This window comes from Zootermopsis nevadensis, unplaced genomic scaffold, assembly GCF_977971745.1.
Source record: "Zootermopsis nevadensis isolate Lab colony 2312 unplaced genomic scaffold, Znev_1.0 Znev_ptg000019l, whole genome shotgun sequence".
Taxonomy (NCBI): domain Eukaryota; kingdom Metazoa; phylum Arthropoda; class Insecta; order Blattodea; family Termopsidae; genus Zootermopsis; species Zootermopsis nevadensis.
In genome coordinates, this window is record NW_028259151.1 from 9718792 (window position 1) to 9738649 (window position 19858).

The 19858-nt window shown below is 38.9% G+C and overlaps 1 protein-coding gene across 4 annotated transcripts; it reads right to left on the bottom strand.

The window, feature by feature from the left end:
• Positions 1-647: 647 nt before the first annotated feature.
• On the bottom strand, positions 648-18841 carry LOC110835069 (protein HID1). Of its 4 annotated transcripts, none has more exons than XM_022074928.2 (17): positions 18660-18841; positions 17218-17431; positions 16250-16407; positions 15929-15982; positions 15677-15845; positions 14941-15182; positions 13227-13424; positions 12975-13065; positions 12631-12756; positions 11070-11174; positions 9657-9821; positions 9079-9324; positions 8502-8707; positions 7432-7557; positions 4537-4694; positions 3121-3279; positions 648-1912 (listed from the first exon to the last, which is right to left on the bottom strand). In XM_022074928.2, exons 1-17 carry the CDS (start codon positions 18723-18725, stop codon positions 1849-1851), a joined length of 2547 nt encoding a protein of 848 aa, XP_021930620.1. In that variant the 5' UTR covers positions 18726-18841; the 3' UTR covers positions 648-1848. The 4 variants fall into 4 exon arrangements, with proteins under 4 accessions (XP_021930620.1, XP_021930619.1, XP_021930618.1 ...); XM_022074927.2 differs by having other exon boundaries at positions 4537-4736; positions 9091-9324; positions 18660-18840; XM_022074926.2 differs by having other exon boundaries at positions 4537-4736; positions 18660-18840.
• Positions 18842-19858: the final 1017 nt, after the last annotated feature.

Genomic DNA, 19858 nt, shown 5'->3' on the forward strand with positions numbered 1-19858 from the left:
TGACAGGGCATACAAGAGGGCTGGATACCAATAACAGGGATAATTTAATCTCCTTCTTAATGACCTATACACCACATAAAAGCCCCCACTTAATGGTACCTGCACCTTGTCGTGGTGGTGGGGCTTGAGTACCTCAGTGACCCCAAGAGCTACTGGTAGGGCCTCCCTAGCCAGATTGGTCGAGGGGGAGAGGTCAGACTAAGACAGGTACCCTGGTCCTCCAGGTTGGGGGTTGGTCGCAAGGCTACCAACCTTGCACCGTAAAAAGGAAGACGTTTCGAAACCTCGATCAAAGCCTCGGACAGACGGAACGAATGGAAGAGGAGAATTGAGGAGGCCATGGACCAAATATGGACCAGAGAGCCATAGAAGAAGAAGAAGAAGAAGCACATAAAATTGACTACAAACAGTGAACCAGTCTTAGCTGTTGGAGTAAGTTGGCACGCTACAGAGTAAAATATCTTGATTTCACTGATAAGTGTCAGTACAAAGGACACATAAAAATAGGACTATGAGGAAGAACTTGAATAAAGAAACTGCAGGAAAGAGGTTAGACGAGAGAAATTGAGGCAAAAAGAAAGAAAGAGAAGAAACAGGAGAGAACTACTGTATGAAATGTTGCCCGTGAAGTAAATGTGCACCGAGTATTTGCTTCGTACTACTTAATTTTATTGTTGAACAAAATAAATTGTTTTTATTCTTAGCATAATATTCAAAAAAACCTTTACAGGTCTGGATGCACAAATGATCAACTTCATGCTTATAGCATAGGATCTTAGTCTTAGTTATGCAGCGTACGTCAGACATCAAAGTTTGAAGAAACTGCTTACATTTTAAAATAAATATTATACATGTACTACCATAAATAAATATAACACTACATACATTATACCAATAACAGTATAGTACTAAATCTACGGACATCTAGTTATATATATAGCACCCTTAAAACCGTTCATGCATTAAGATGGTGCATAAAAGGCAGGATTTAAAATATGCCATCACAGTTGCCAAGCCACAGTTGCAATATTTTGTATTTAAGAATGACTTAGATAACGTACGGTAATATCCTTTTGAATTCAACATTGGCTTAAAACTGTACTTATTAAGAGAGACCTGAAGTCCAAATTGCAGTTACCTTTGGTAAAACTAAGTTAATAAACTTAAAATGTTACTTTATTTCCTTCATACAGGTTGAAAAGGCATAATGTATCTACAAAAATACCGCCACATTTAACACCGCTTGGCAGTAGAACAAAAAAAGGCACTTACGCATTAAAAAAATTGGCTAACGATGATATGGCCCTTTGCTCGTGACACACTTGACTGCTACGTGAGAAAGGAAAAAAATTATATATTCATTTCTACGCCGAAAACTAAGCGAACACACAAAGTAGAATGTAAAACTGCTTTAATGTACTGAAAAAATTTGTATCATAGTATTTCTATTTGTAAAAGGTGTTAAATTCTGAAAGACGATTCTACAAGTCTCTCTGTATTTGAAATAGTTCGGTGACTTGTACAAATCAAGTAAATATTTTTTTGGAACTTAGCAGTATCCGCCGTTTATTCCACAATAATTTGCAAAATAAGAATCAGAATATGAATGCCTCAGTTATGCAATATTATGATGACCGAAGATACTGCAAAAAGTACGACTGTAAATCATACGCATAATACGTAATTATCTAAGAAAAATCTATTTGCAAAAGGAAATAAAGGCGTGGAATGTAATGAAAGTTAAGAGCAGAAAATTAATCAAATTTCAACATATTAAAATCTACTATGAAATGCAATGTTGAGTTCAACGAGACATTGTGACCATTATACCTGAATTAAACCTCAACTTCACACTCGTTGAATTTCAAACAGTTTGACATCAGTGTCATACCATATAGGAGGATCAACATTCCTGTAAAAATAAACAAGTTTCAAAATATAAACACAATTAGACCTGTGAACTTTAACCAACGTAGCGTGGAGGCTCCCAACCCCAGTCGATTCAGCACGCAGAAATGCTGTACATCTCCGAACAAGCGCTCATTACTGTTGCCCAATTTTAACCATAACTCGAATGCGCTGATAAATTTTAGTAAAAGTCCCCAATATAAAATTTCACAAAAAAAAAATTTTCAGCCGTTCCTGAATTATGTCATGTATATAGAAAGACAGATGGGATAAAATGCATCTGAAAATAGTACAAATTTTATAATCCAACTTCACCTTCAACAAGAAACCTGGATACCTAGAATACCCAAACATTTTGTTCTACGCGTGTTGAGTCAAACTTTAATAAATCCTTATAACTAATTACAAAAAGTAGAACTGTTCTTACCTTCTTTCTGAATGGAATTTTGATTTGTTACTGTCCTTACCAAATATCCGAACTCCGCTACATTTTATGCGAGAACATGCGATTAAGTTTTATCTGCGTTTATTTTAGACCAACTTTCTTACTAGCATCCGACAGTTTCTGTCGTTATGGTAAAACTTTCGTCTAACAAATCGTCATTTGTACAGATAAGAAACTGATTTGTTCCATTCGGCTGTAATCGCTCTTCGTTTTCTTGGAAGTTCCCAGTGGCATATTCTAAAGCGAAGTCGAATATCAATAGACATATAGCATCCCTCTTCATATAATTCAAATAAGAAATATTATTTAAAAGTCTTACCTACACAGCTTTTATGACAAATTTCATTTGGACAAATATTAATTAACATATTTTCAAAGGTATGCCTGATTCAACGACGACGTTATAAAATGCTTCTCTCTTAACTACGTTATAGGTTTTCTTGGAATCTATAACAACCGTAATATTCCACTGCACTTCCACTTTTCTTCAGTATCTATTATGACACGATGCATGATGATCCCTAGTAATTTCATGTGCGCAGAATTAACCACGAGAATGACAAGTGTAGCCTTCGTGGTGGTTATCTACCTAGTCCGAGAATGTCCAAATTATGAAGAAGAAGAAAAGCTTAACTTTAACTATCTTAACCCCCAACTTATTAATATAGCTTTTTTTTTCCTAAGATACTCCTTTAAGTATCCGATATAATTTTATTACACCCACATAACACGTCCTTCTTCCACTTTAGCATACAAACGATACTTACCTGAGATAGATGACACCCCACATGTACGTACGGAACCACGTTGTGGTCCCAGAGTTTGCCTGGTACTTTCGGATCAGAATGGGATGGGGAACGGGCAACAGTCCCACCAATGTTCCGTGCTGCAGAAACTTGAGAATCTCACTCTCATCTGTCAGGCCCCTATAAAGTAAAGCAGCGATTAAATCTTTTTTTTAAATTTTCTGATTATAATCTCTTAAAACAGCCTGGTGAGCAGTAAGAACAAGTGTGAATCTTAGTTCCGTACAACAGTCGCCATTAACGAGACAACGGACATAAACACAGGAAAGTTCGTGATCATTACGAGCCCCGGGTTGCGTTTCCTCCATCTTCACCAAACACGTTCCACGTCAGTAACATTAATACAGCAGAAGTGAACAGCACAGTTACTGTGCTTCTGTATTCACATTCGTTGCACGTAAAACTTTTCAATTGTTTTTAGCGCTTTGCTTGTTACCAAGTGCTTATTTGTGGCTATTAAATAGCAAATTGTCAAGTAAAACTGATTCTGCAGAAAACAACAAAAATGTTGTTAGTCTATCCAAGAAATGATTTAAAAGAACGTCTTTAAGTAGCTAAAACGGGAAATGATTCTTAAAACATATATGGTGGAGTTTTAATTACATTCCACAGTATTAATTACAGAAATTTAAATGAAAATAACAGCTTATTCTCCAGGAGTAAACGTAGCTTCTGTTCACAAAGTAATACACGAGTATAAAGCAAGTCACTTAAAAATGAAAGACACGAAAAGCTTGGATTATTCTGATAATATGTAATGAGAAGAAAAGTTGTTGCATATTCTTCTTTATTACGCCGTCTCCTCTACAGGAGGTTGGTGACATATTATGAAGAGGATCCTTCCATCCTTTTCTCGGACTGGGACCTGTTCATATACGTTCTTGGCAGATGATCCAGAAGTGGTTTGCCATTGCCTTCTTCTGTGTGTGAATGGAGTAATTGTTGGGATGCCACGGAGAAACCGGGGAAGCCCCCGGAGGAAAACTCCGTGTTGCCTAGACCACGGCCTTGCCCAACACAAGTTATAAATTCGGGCACTGCCGGGAATCGAACCCGGGACCCACCATGCCAATGCAAACTTGACCCAACTGAGTTAATTTGGCACAAATTACGAGGGCGGAAGAAATATGACATTTAAAATGTCAGATGTTAAGAATCTTCTTACATAAGCAATAGGTAAAACAAGTCAGGAGGACAGAAGACCGACACTGGCATTTTCACTGCCATAAGAACCTCAAATTTCATATTACGTTCACAGTGTATGAAAGTAATATGCTTCCTTTTTCCAATTGTTAATCATATTAATGATGCACATATAAACTTCCATTGCCTCTGCATTCATTAACATTTAAAACAGTCTGATTTTTTAATACTCACTTGTCGATACATATTTTCTCCACCTGTGGTACAAGCACTTGTAAAAGCCTCATGATTGTCTGCAATGGTAGTTTTGTCTTCCAAGAACCGACCCACTCTGAAGTCGGTACCCACAGTCCTCCGGCTCCCATTCCGATAGGGGGTCCGATACCACTCCCCTGAGCGAGAGAATGGGCTTCCGTCAGCCGAATACTCTGACGCTACGGAAGCAACAAGGCTATGCAATGCGATGCAGAACAAAACATAAGACTGGAAAACTCAAAAGAAAATACAGTCATGTGTAAAGAAAATTAAAACAAGTTTAAAGGGAAAACACGTTAAAAAGCACACAGGCACACCGACACGGTAAGATACTTTTTATACCATTCATGCTCACTTTACTCTCAATTTGTCTATCTAAAAAAAAAAATTAAACACTAAAAAAGATTAATTATGTTAGAATTACCAAATTAAGTTTCAAGAAATTCAGGAATATTATGTATAAATTACGGGTCATACACATACATAATCAAAAAGTCTGTCTGACAACAACACTTTTTTTTTTTTTGCGATTTTACATACCTCACTGGATACGATGTTCATTTATTACTGATGCAAATCTTGCAGTGTGACAACTAAAAATCAATTCTCTTTTGTATCATGAAATTTTTCATCTCAACAATTTAAATCTTCTACGTACATGAATAGAAATGCAAAGAAACAAAGTTCATCTTCGACATAGCTGAGAGAGATAGCGATAGATGGCGTGTGCGCGCACATGCAAGTACATCTTATGATTAGAAGCATAGTTACAATCCTAGGTGAAGGAAAACCACAGAACCATATTCTTACGGACAACGGTTCTTTTCTTGGCAGCAACAGAGCCTGGCTATAACATACGACACGGAAAGCCTCTACACGTGCCTGGTGACTGATATCTCGATTAACATTTCCAAATTGACTTTATGGCACGTATTACATATATGACTTAAATTGTTTTTACAAAAACATAAAAATAACATAAAATGGATTTTTCTCGCTTGATGGGGAAGAACTTGTTTCAAAAACTGGAAAACACTACAATATATGGAAAGTATAGAAGTTCTTGACACGAGTAAAGAGAACATTTTAATTTTAATTTTGAGACAACAGTATAGCGCACACACCTCATGCAACATTTGTTTCTGGGACTGTCATACAAACATAACTGTACTAAATCCGTCTTTCTTTAATTACCGATATCATTAAAATATGCGGAATACCATTCTCCTACTCCTACAATACTTAAAAGTCTATATTTAACAAAACACATGTCAAGAAACTATAAAAGGACGCCATTCATTAACCGTGAACCATATTTTGCATTCGTAATATACGGATATAAAGTTCGATGTGGTACGTAAAATTGCGAAGATCTCGTTTGGGAAATATAAACTTTTCACCTCATCCACTTCATGCAAATACCAAACACATTTTATTAACAAAACGGAGACAACAGCAGGACACAACTGTCTTAAATACCAAAGTTTACTTCAATTAACTATCAAGAACTATTCATGCAAAATAATTCTACTGCTGCATTCCATTAGAATGGAAGGGAAGAGATGGGGCACATTCACTTACACACAAATTTGAAAAAAATTGCTCGATAATTATACAATTCTACACTACACACAAATAAATGTAAAGGTAATGTTTATTTTACAACACTCTGAATCAATGCAACAAATGTATAATATCATGTCACTTTGTTTGTTGTTTTTATTGTGGCAAAAAGAAGTCTGAAATATGAGAAGCATTCATGGATTAAACTAAAATCGTGGCTATTCTTCAACTGTTAGGTGGCCACTTTACGAACAGCGAAGTATGATTTACGGTACATAATATGTCTGAAAAATACTTAGAATTTCGTGGAAATTTAACAGAAATATTCGGTAGAAACAAAAGAATTTAGTGGAAATTTAATATCAATGTTTGACAGAAGCTATCTGCAGATCTGAGAAATTACTTTAATTAGATCACGCGTTCAGTAAACGTTCTCCACAACACCAACTGTTCGTTCCCAACATCTCAATCCCTTCAGAACCCATTTTTTAATTAAGGAGTCTGAGTCCAATTTCTTACTGAACACATTTTTGTAACTATTCATAACATACTTTTCATCCCACATGCAAGTTTTTTACACCACTGACCGAAACACTGCAATAGAATACACGGCCCAATGGCAGTTTTGGAACAATTAATGTAGCTTTTCTGATACTACGTCTTCTCTCGCTACCAACATCAGAACTTGCTGTTTCACTTTCCTCCACTATTCTTATCTTCCTTCCAATTCCTACAAGTTCATAAAGGAAATGAGGGGATAATGTTGCAATCTGTCTACCAATTCTAATTTGCAACCCAGATTGCCGACTGAAAATTCATCTTCACATTAAATATTTTTCTCACTCTGGAACGACCCCTTAATCATATTTACGACAAATCACGTTCATGCTCATTCTAAGCTTCTCCCTTAATGTTCGACAGTTATATTCTTTTCCCCACTTAATGGTACCTGCACCTTGTCGTGGTCGTGGGGCTTGAGTACCTCAGTGACCCCAAGAGCTACTGGCAGGGCCTCCCTAGCCAGATTGGTCGAGGGGGAGAGGTACCCTGGTCCTCCAGGTTGGGGGTTGGTCACAAGGCTAACAACCTTGCACCGTAAAAAGGAAGACGTTTCGAAACCTCGATCAAAGCCTCAGACAGACGGACCAAACGGAAGAGGAGAATTGAGGAGGCCATGGACCGAATACGGACCGGAGAGCCATGGAAGAAGAAGATAACACACCCTTACATGACCAATATGCTCGGACTGCAGAAATCTATGCATAATATTATGAATCAGCTGGAACTACAGTATGTCAAATGTTGCACTACCTGTGCTACAGATCTCTGCAGACTGACAACTGAAGACTCCGAAGTCTTACGTCCACTTGCGTTAGACGAGTGTGAATTGTTTGTTGAATGGATTGATGGTGTCGGAGACTCTGGACTTGTGTTAGGCTGAAAGAAAGAATGTTTAAAACATAAATTATGCCAACCCCTTTGAGCATTCAGATAAATAATCTGCACTATGCAATACACAGAATGCCCCAAAAATATGTATACACAGTAGCAACTTTGGTGGCCACTTGTCAGCCGGTCGCTCACAGGTCAACTTTGCCACGAAGCCAACAGTGGTTGTTTGTAACACCTACACTAGATTTGCTAATTCACCGAGCGCCAACGTAGCTTCGCATTTTTAGGGTCTGTAGAAGTTTATTATTAAGACACAGTACAAAGTTAGTTAACATTGTAATGTAGGTAAAAACCTCAAATCATAGTGCACATAGTCTGATTACGTCATCTTATTATGACCATCACCAGTTATGAAGGGGCAGCGTAGCTCAGTCAGTATATTGACTAGCTACGGGCTGGACGACCGGGGTTCGATCCCCGATGGAGGCAGAGGATTTTTCCTCTAGCCTCTGCGTCCAGACCGGCTCTGGGGCCCACCCAGCCTCCTGTCCAATGCGTACCGGGGTCTTTCCCGGGGGTAAAGCGATGCTGGGGCGTGATGCTGACCACTCAACCCCATCTAGTGCCGAGGTCAAGAAAGAGTAGGAGCTATACCTCAACTCCCCCCAAGCGCCTGCATGGCGTATAGTGGGACAGGAAAAAAAAAATCACCAGTGCTGTGGCAGAGACCATAGTGATAGATAATTTCTTTGAACTAAAACTTCAATACAAAAACACATAATACGATAACGTCTTATTATATACATTAACTTCAATTAATCGGTGAAGTGATTTTTATTTAAAGTTGATTTACTCTTCCTGAACATTGACAGGAGGCATACTAAGAACATATATTTGTATGTATGTTCGCGGTTACCTCACTAAAACCTTGAAACATGACCTACCTGCCTCGCACACACACACGCAAAATGCAGCATAACCATGCTTACCATACTCTTTGACCTGGGCAACTCTTCGCCATCACCTTTCCTTACATGGTCCTCACTGGAGTTGTGTGTTAATTCCTGCACAGACGACTGTTGCAGAAGAGATGAACTGTTGGAATTCACACCATTCACTGTCGCAGCCGCTGTTAGCTCACAGAGCTGATTAACCGAAGGATGAGCCGATTCCTTCTCAGTCATTTTTTCAATGCCTGGAAAGAAATCACACTTTTTTTTTAAGTTTCAAAATAGTATATTTGGAATTATAAGAACCAAACACCATTCCCCGCAGCAGCAGCAGCAGCTACGTACAGTATCACACATATCAACCTGAACCTTGTAAACTAAACCTAAAACAATGATAATTCTGGGTTCTCACAAAGCAGAATTAGGATGCACCTTCACAATGGAGAACGACAATCAGTTCCACTGCAATAGTCAAGTTTGTTTGCCAAGGTGAAAACTGTCTCTGCAATCAAACAGCAAATAATTAAGTTCATTTCATATAATCACTGAACCCACAATAGTTTTAATTAAATATGTATCCGTTCTACAGTACCATTACTCAAAACAGTTTACGTACAAAACTTTATACCTGGAGTGTCTGGAAGTGTAGCTTTCAAAGTGCCAGGTTCTGCTGGCAAAGCTGGACGAGAACCTTCCATGCTTGGCAACTCTCCTATATTTTCTGTGGATGTGGCGCTGGGTAGATGACGTCTCGTACGTTTAGTTAGGGACTTAGCAATAGTTCCATAGTCACATGGAAGGTTTGCTAATGAATGGAACACTTGTCGCTTGCGAATGATTGTGTATACCAAATTTGAGTTCCCTGGAAATGAATCGTTGAATATAGCTATAGTTATGAAAATGGCTCGAGTCAGTGACACGTGACTTTCTCATACAACGTGAAGAGTCCTGTGCCGTAGCCAGGTTGTCCAGAAAATAGCCTTAATCCCTCTAATAACTGAGCCATCCACCTAAATATATACCGAGGAAATTTAATGTGTCTTACGTTCAATTTTATAACAAAAAGTTTTATTACCACAAATTTAAACAACAAGACGAATACAAAATGCATGTCAAAGACTTTAAAATGTTGGAACATTTCTTTCTCTATAATATCCTGTTCAGAAGAATCGCATGCAGAATACAATTGCTTACCATCAAACTGATACTGAATAATGTTGTTGAAGATTTCTAGCAGGAAGAAAACCAGATGGTGGTTTGTAGGAGATGAGAACAGGAACCATGGAGTACTGAATGCTTCCAACAGATGCAATAGTTTGGTACTGGCCACCATCGACAACGTCTTCAAGTAAGGTGACACTGTTAACGAAGCACAGTACGATAATAACCAATTCCTGACAATAAAACAAAGGTAGGTAAAAGGAGAACTTGGCACAGCAGAGACCAACACATGAGTGACACAGGAAGAGCGTACATGAGGACTTGAAAAAGCAACTGTAGTAAATTTTCACCTCAATATAATTTTGAAAAATGGTTTTATTATGCCCAGGAAGGAGAGATACAAGCAGAGGACAGATAATGGACAGGAAAAAATATCTCAAGTACGTCCAAATGTTCCATAAGTTTTGCTTTACCAAGCCCTTGGGGTCGCAAATGTTTTATTTTTGAAATAATAGCCAAAAATAATTTTCAACGTGTGCCTTTAATGCCAAGTATAAGGACAGGGATGTTTCTTTATAACAGATGCTCAAAGGTTGTTCCTCCATTTTCCACACATGCACGACCACAACGTGCACAAGACTGACGGATTCATTCATACACACCAGGGTTTCATCGAATCATCTGGCGTGCATTCTGCACACGTTTCCATGGGCCGTCGTCATTTTTTATGGGTGTTGCATAAACGACGGACTTCAAGTGACCCCACAGATAAAAGTCCAATGGAGTTATGACCTCAGTGGCCATGTTACTGGGCCACCACACCCAATCCATCGCTGAGGGTACTGTTCATTGAGATGATATGTGACGAGACGAGAGAAGTGTGCTTGGGCTCTGTCGTGCATAAACCACATTTGTCTTCTTGTATTCAGTGGTACATCTTCAAGGAGACGTGGCAAGTGTCTTCTTAAGAATCACCGATATGAAGGTCCTCTTAGACGCGATGGAAGCATGTGTGGACCAATAAGCACGTCGCCAACAATTCCTGCCCAAACGTTTACTGAAAATCTTTGCTGGAAGCTGGATTCACTTTGATATAAAGACAATTCATTGAAACTTATTTTTGTCTGTTATTTCAAAAATGAAACATTTGCGATCCAATGTTCATAGGAACATTTTTTATATATATATATATATATAGCCCTTTTTAGTGGTTGTTTGGAAACATTTACTCCTTCTGATGAAGCAAACAACAGAACATGACAACACAAAACAGCTAGCAGCGGCAGTGAATATCACTGTTGACTTTCGCTAATCCTTTGGCCACTAACACTGGGAGAACGTTTACACAATGAAAAACCACACCATTCTAAGTTTTATGTGCTCCTCCCACAACAAAATTTATAGATAATTAAATAATATTACACTCAGTCCACCACTGATACCTACCATTTACAAGAATCGTAAGGAGACAATCAAACAATGGCTGCAACCTCTGGTGACCAGTTGTGATAATTTTGTGGAAAACTGTAATTAGGAGATCCGCATGCGTCCCTGCAACATTTAAAATACTGCATGTACCTAAATGTGTATTTATAATGAAACTGATTTTATACCTACATCATCGCCCTGATGACGGAGGCAGTATGACCTCTGAAACGTTCGTTAACATCGACCAGACTACACAGCGCAACAACCTAGAAGATAGGAATCTTTATACTCTGATGACGGAGGCAGTATGACCTCTGAAACGTTGGTTGACATCGACCAGACTACACAACGCAACAACCCAGAAGACAGAAATCTTCATACTCATCGCCCTGATGATGGAGGCAGTATGACCTCCGAAACGTTGGTTAACATCGACCAGACTACACAGCGCAACAACCCAGAAGACAGAAATCTTCATACTCTGATGACGGAGGCAGTATGACCTCCGAAACGTTGGTTAACATCGACCATACTACACAGCGCAACAACCCAGAAGACGGAAATCTTCATACTCATCGCCCTGATGACGGAGGCAGTATGACCTCTGAAACGCTGGTTAACATCGACGAGACTACACAGCGCAACAACCCAGAAGACAGAAATCTTCATACTCTGATGACGGAGGCAGTATGACCTCTGAAACGTTGGTTAAGATCGACCAGATTACACAGCGCAACAACCCAGAAGACAGAAATCTTCATACTCATCGCCCTGATGACGGAGGCAGTATGACCTCTGAAACGTTGGTTAACATCGACGAGACTACACAGCGCAACAACCCAGAAGACAGAAATCTTCATACTCTGATGACGGAGGCAGTATGACCTCTGAAACGTTGGTTAACATCGACCAGACTACACAGCGCAACAACCCAGAAGACAGAAATCTTCATACTCATCGCCCTGATGACGGAGGCAGTATGACCTCTGAAACGTTGGTTAACATCGACCAGATTACACAGCGCAACAACCCAGAAGACAGAAATCTTCATACTCATCGCCCTGATGACGGAGGCAGTATGACCTCTGAAACGTTGGTTAACATCGACGAGACTACACAGCGCAACAACCCAGAAGACAGAAATCTTCATACTCTGATGACGGAGGCAGTATGACCTCTGAAACGTTGGTTAACATCGACCAGACTACACAGCGCAACAACCCAGAAGACAAAAATCTTCATACTCATCGCCCTGATGACGGAGGCAGTATGACCTCTGAAACGTTGGTTAACATCGACCAGACTACACAGCGCAACAACCCAGAAGACAGAAATCTTCATACTCATCGCCCTGATGACGGAGGCAGTATGACCTCTGAAACGTTGGTAAACATCGACCAGACTACACAGCGCAACAACCCAGAAGACAAAAATCTTCAAAATTAATTCACACTGTAACTCACGACTCATAGTGCATGGTATGAAAAGTTTCAGTAAAATAGCAACAGTCATAAAAGCTCAGTAATAATCTTCGAAAACTAGGTATTCCTAAAGTAATGAAATCAGACAATAAGCTTACCTGTGAAGACAGGAATGTCCATCGGTATTGTGGCGGTGTATGGTTTATTGAGGCGAACACCAAAATTTCTCTCCCCACTGAGAAGAAGCAGGATGAACACACCTATGTGCATCAGACCAACTCGAGCTGCAAATCAAGATTAACTCTACTTATTTTTATAAGATACAATAAACTGTTGTTTTTATTTACGTTCTTGGCCGCACGATGCTGTCGTTATTTATTAATGTTTTTTCAGCTAGAAGAGTTATGCAATGTGGATAACACTGCTGTATTAAAAAATCAAACACTGCAAGACGTTCTAATACTGAGAGAGTGTAAATTAGAAATGACCGAGTTCTACTTACATTGATCGGCACGGGAGTCGTTAAGATGGTACAGGATTGGCACCAAAATCTCTAACACGTCGCTGCTCTTCAGCACATAATACAAGAATTTCTGAAATGTTTAAATAGTAAAACACTGAATTCAACAAAATGTTACAACGTGCACTCTATACATTATTACCATGTCTTAGCTCAGAACATTACAAATTTTTTTTAAATTTTACACTAGTAATTACACATAACCAGCGGACCTGAGTCATAATTTCACGTTACCTTGTTGTAGTCACACATTTTCCAAAAAAAGACTAGGAGCTCCTGATGGAATTGCACCTTTTTGGTAGAGTTGGGCAAGTACGTCTGAACGAGAGGATTGTTCAGGAGCTTCGTAAAACCCCGCAGAACGAAGTGAAAGTCTTCATCTCGGTGTATCCGCGACAAGTAATTGATGAACAAGTTATCTGGCACTGATGCCTGCAGAAATAATCTTAATTAATGAACTCCAAAAATCAAAAAAATTCAAGCTCTTCTACAGCGAATATATGAACAGTATTTAGTAGGATTTGAGGTTTCCATGGTAATATTTAGATGGTTGTCTTCTGGGATGTAGGGCAATGTAGTTTCTGTGAAGTTAACCAACGTTTCAGACGTCCTTGCTACATCAATCATCAGGGTGAGCTTCTGATATGTCGGAAAACATCTACCAGACTACAAACTGTACGTGTAAGTGAACGTATGTTAGACTGCGTGTGGAGTTCCCTGATTTAAGACAAAATTTGCAGTAGCCAATGATCAAAACAGTTCAAGACATATTTCTTCAAACACGAAATTGAAGAAAATGGTCATTCATGTCTAAAATAGATGCTCATAAACCTGTGGAAATATTAAATGCCTTTATTTTTGGATGTGAATTAACAATACACTTTCTTGGGGTAAATGGATCATAAATTACTGAAAACTTCAAGTTTGGTTCAAAGCTTGAAGACACATATAAGGCAGTTCATAGGATTTGAAAAAAACTGCGTCTATATACATGGCGAAGATACAGAAACAAGAAGTTACGTGATCACAGCGTTTCAATCGCAAGACCGCAGTCTTCCTCTGCTGATGGAAAGTCCTTTGGGAAAGTATTTTCCCCTACAAATACGAGGCGCGTCCTCAAAGTAAGTTTCCCTGGGGCCGTTTACAGAAACAAAACACAATTTCATGGAAATATTTATTGCAACAGATACAGCAAGTGTCCAGCTATTTTTCAACATATTCGCCACCGGAATTGAGACATTTGTCATACCGTGGGACCAACTTTTGAATACCTGTGTCGTAGAAGTCTGCCGCCTGGGATTGGAACCACTGTGTGACAACCATCTCCGCCTCTCTGTCATTCTCAAAACGCTGACGCTGACCGGACAGGAATTTCTTGAGGTGTAGGAAAAGATGGAAATCACTGGGAGCGAGGTCCGGGCTGTAGGGTGAATGATTAAACACCTCCCAGCTGAACTCCTGCAGGAGACTTGCTGTCCGTCGAGCCGTGTGCGGCCTAGCGTTATCACTGACCGCACTTCACAGTCGGCGGGAGCTGGAATAAGAACCTCCATCTTGAACAGCTGCAACGATGCTACTGTGAGAACGCGGGAAGTGCCGTTAGTGCATGCGCCATGCTACGTCATTGCTCTATCACGTACGCACAGTCGCTTCGCGCAATATAAGGTTTGCTAGCTGTGGGACGAGTGGGAAACTTACTTTGTGGACGCTCCTCGTACTTCTGACTTAACTGATTTCTAGAGAATTATAATAATTAATTAGTGACTGTGTGCACTCCACAGCTGTTTTGGATGTGGTGTTATGAAAAAGTTTCGCTGGGTCACTTAATTCTGCTGTCAAGATTAAAACTAAACTAAGGATAGCGCAAACTTTTAATCTGTATAAAAAAAAAAACAATTTCAGACACAATAAATTATATGAAAGAAAAATACATAGTACAAATACGTACCTCCTCACCCTCTGGTGCACTGCCACTTGTATCATGATCCAATGTGACGATAAGGATCTGCAATGCAGTATCCACCAACGGTTCCACAGAATCAGAGAACAAGAGATGATTATAGGGCACTCCAAGACCGACAGGATCATAAGCACATACTGTATTCAGCAGCGAAGTAAACATTGGTAATGCGTGTCGATTCTCTGCGCAAGTGAAGTACTGTATCCATCGATTAGGTGCAATATGAATATCTGTTAGGGGGAGAAAAACTGGGTTACTGTCAAGTTTGGGCAATTTCATTACGGCTTAGGCTGGGGCCACACGACCGTACAGAGTACGTCCGTTGTAACGCGCATCGTGACGTCCGTCATAGAATTACGAAGGGGCAAGACCACAGAAAGCGACGGCTTCTTCCGGATCCATTGGGGCAACTGCGCTCGTGTGGTGTCCTCACCTACGTCCGTTGCAACGACATATTTTGTAAGGTCGTGTGGCCAGGGTCTTTATCGGAAAAATCTCTCCGCTTGCAACCACGTGCCTTATATGACAAATTCAGCATTCCAAAACCTGTCTCACTGGTGCATTTTATACTAAATACATATCTGCATACTTCAATATACCCATCTTGTGGTAGTTACAAATATGAATGACAGAACAGTCTCAGATATTGCAAAAAAAAACAGAAAATATTAAGGGTCTGAGAGGAAAATAAGAGCGAATAAAGCAGAAACAAAATTCTGCTTACCAACTGGAGGCTGGTACATTGTTTCACTAAAGCAAGTAAGAAGCAGCTTCAGAAGCTCCGTTCTATTTGAATCGTGGGTCGGGTAACGTGGTGGCGAGTGCGCAAAACCCACTCCAGCTTCCCAAATATATTCACAACTGTCAATGGCCTGAAGATCCTCTGCCTTGTCCTGTGTGAACATTAAATTAACATGTAAACGTCACGATCAGAAAGGCTTTACCTTGCATACGTTAATACATTTATGTTACTTACTGGACCAGATTTTCTATTGGCAGCAACGGTGAAGTCAGGGCAAAACAGCAAATCCTGTAAAATTATATTTAATACATGAATGCAATCTCAAATCAACAAATACAAGGATATTTAAAATCCTGACGCTAATCACATAACACAACAAAACGCTCGTCGTTCTGTGGCAACACACCGAGAAAAATATTGATTTGTGGAACGGTAATATTACAAAAACAATTTTTCCATCGAATAATTTCTCACAAACAGAATTCAAGCATAGAAGAGAAGGGCAACTATCAATAGTATGAAATCAGTAAATATACGAAGGTTGCACTGTCTTACACAGATAGCATTGATGAGTGACTGCGCCAATGGCATGGATTGTTCTTCATCGTCTTCCTGAGATTGTCCTGGCAAACTTGACCAGAAAAATCCTCGCCAGTCCGGATCTTCAAAGATGTATGGCAATACTCGAGTCAGCAGTCGCACACAGTTCAGGACTGACAGCACAAAATAAAATTAAAATACTAAAATGTCATTGCAAAATTTAATAAATTATACAGATATTGTAGTATTAAAAAATAAATCAAAATGCAGTGGTCAGAATATCTCATAAATACTGTTACAAAAGGCAGAAGTGAAAAATTCAGAAAAACATTTAACTCGTCTAAGCTGTACTGTTCATGTTGCAACATTGTTTATTTTTGTCATTAACTCTGAACAACAAGTTTTTGGGCTGCCAGCTGTGTCAGGTGGTTTAATGAAGAAAACGCCACTTTGAGAACCATCTTCGTCCTCATTCACAGGGTACTCTGAGGAGAAGGAGAAAGGTTCTTGAAACGTTGGTATTTTCTCCAGTAAACCACCTGACATGGCTGGTAGTCTGAAAAGAATTCATTATAGTCAGTCGCTGTGAAACCCTCAGATCATACATTACCTTTGAAGTTTGCAGTTTTGTAATGGCGAGTATAGATTAATATTGGTCTGCACACTAGATAAAGACACTGTATCAACTGCAAAGGTTTCATGAAATGAGATGAGACATATGCACTGGGCCACTAACTAAACTGAATTCATGAATGAGAATTCTGAGCAGCTAGCAATCAATCAGCTGGTCAAAAAGTTCCCTGCCTTTTATATAACCCACCATTGCACCCTATCATGAGCCAGTTGAATCTGGGCCACACACTCATACCCTTTATCATCAAGATCCATTTTCATATTATCCTCCCATCAAAAGCTGCCATGTTATATTACAAAGCATAAAAAGGCTATTTTCACTTTGAATTTAGTTACAAAGATCATTTTACCAGTTTGTTGTTCATATTGAGTTCTACAACTGTTGTCAACTGCCTTCACCAACTTTTCAACTGCTTTATAGCACAAAGTTGCTAAATTTGATGGTGCTTCTTCTCGAAGAGCTCGGATTTCTGGCGAGGGCACCAATGTGAAAACATCTTGCACATTAGTTACACTCTCAGACCAGAACTGGTCCCAGAAACTGTCATCACCGGCATCAATAGGCTGTAGAGAACAAAATATTATTTAAGTAGCATTAACTATACCAATGGCATCATGCTAGAAGGGTATAATGCTGATGTTGCTCCACACAGAGATAAATTTGGGCATACAAACATTAATAATGCACATTCATTGATTTGATGAATGCTCACGAGTCTTAATTCGATGATCTATTTCCTGTCCTTGACTTTCTGCTCATGAAGGAGTGGTATGACCTACACCAGCCTTTCTTGATGAACCATGAGATCTCAGATTCAAATACAGTTCTACCAATTTAACAATAGTTCACAAAGTGTGGTTATAACAATTAATTCTTATTAAGCTCAATTTAACATTACATACAAGCACTGTTTTTAGGCAGTTTATTTCTTTGATTTTCTAAATGAACACTAATGTAACAATATTCTTGGCTTCTGGAAATGATCCCAAAAAGGCATGATTGTTTTAAAAACTATTTTACAAATCCATATATTGGATAGCTATAAAATAAAGAAATAACCAGGAGTTTGTGGAACCACTGTAACTGTCAATGCATGATTTACTGCTACATGGCATGCAACTGTAACAATCTAGTCTCCCTAGGAGGCTGGAGATAATGTAACCGAAAACTAAAATATGCCCTGCACAACTCATAATTCAAAATAAGATACCTGGTGAAGATTACAAATGAACCTTTCCATTTTACAATTTTCTACACCCTCTTATAACCCCCCACCCACTCTCATCCCTCTTTGGCATAAATATTTTTAGCACATTATCTTCAAACACCTTTAATCCATGTTCATCCTTTTAGGTGAAAGACAAAGTTTCACAATCATATAAAACAAACTATACTGTGTAATTTACTTTGAATTTCTAAATGGCACGACTTTACGTAATACTATGATGTTATTTTGAGAAAGACAAATGCACTTTTCACTGGGAATAAATGTCCCGCCCCTCATGTATGCCTGAAAGCTGGTTGCAATACACCTACTTTATATTTGATTCCGATTTCCGATATGTCAATTTATTACTCAGGCAAAGTATGTGGCTATGACATTTTTAATTACATAAGGTAAACATGCGATGCATTACAAATACGCCTCCTGTTATGTTAGAACAGCAAACAACTATAGACGTCACCACCACGACGTATAACCATGCTGTAAAATATACAAAGAAAAAATAAAGTGGTTCTGCCAGCATTAACTGTTTGGGAAATAGGCAGACAATACTGTCCATAACTTACATGTGTCTTGGATGTAAGCTGAACAACTGCTTTCCTGAAATTTAATTTTGTGTCTGCGTTCCCCATTACAACAACTGTCCGCCAACCAAACACTGCGATCAACGATATATCACACCAAGTCAATATTCACCATTTGACTGTAAAATACGCAAGAAATTTCACGGCAACACTCCTTGTAGTTATTCCCGTTGGTTCGATTACGTTTGCCTGGAGAGATATTGCGGCGGCAATACGAAAGTGTTGTGCTATTTCCCTTTATTATTATTATTATTACGAAAGATTTTTGTAATTATTTTTCTTTATTATGATTCTTATTAACTTCAAGTTATATTACTTCGAATGAGAAAGGGTAACAATTTTTAAATGCAATCAACTTTAGATACCATATATTTAAGACAATAGTGTATTAAATCTCATTTTCCTGTATGCTAGTATTTAATATGTATCATATGAATTTAATATGCCAACGAAGCTGGCTGCCTTCTGGATTGTAACACTCTGTAGTCTGGTATTATTTTACCAGTATTTCATAGGTACTTGCTGCATCCAAGGTATTGTGGGCTATGGGCATGTAGACATACAGCGTTACTACCTTCAATTGCTGCTGTTAATGCAAGGCATGAAGTTTTATGGTACATCAGCAGGAAGTACCATATTTTTAAAGTCTAAGATCCTACAATAGAATCATGTTTGTGTCATGTTAACTTGTCATGCAAGCACTTAATGGATAAACAATTGTAACCTGTAAATTGTTATAATGAATTATAGGGGGTTATACTTCTTTTTAAGTCATTTATTTCAATTGCATGTGTCCTTTCTCATCTACATGTAATCAGGGTTTAACTAGCACAAAATCAAATTGGCTACAAATTCAGCTTTCAGAAGTGCTATTAGCAATGATGGGATGAAGGAATGATATTTAATTCAACACCACAGAATAAAGTTCTCACAGTACAGTTTCCCAGCATGGGGGAAAGACTGAAATTTTATGTTTGTCCTCCCTTCAGCTCTCAACTACCCTACCACATGACGACTCCTCGGTTGCCCAGTGGAGCCCGAAGAGAGGCAGATCTGCCTTACAGGATGGAGCCCCATCTTGGTAAGATTAGGTTAGAAAGTGTAAAATTAGTTTAGATCAGGTTATGGTAGACTTGGTTGTGTTAGGTTAGGGTAGGTTTAGAATTCAGAATTCAAAATCT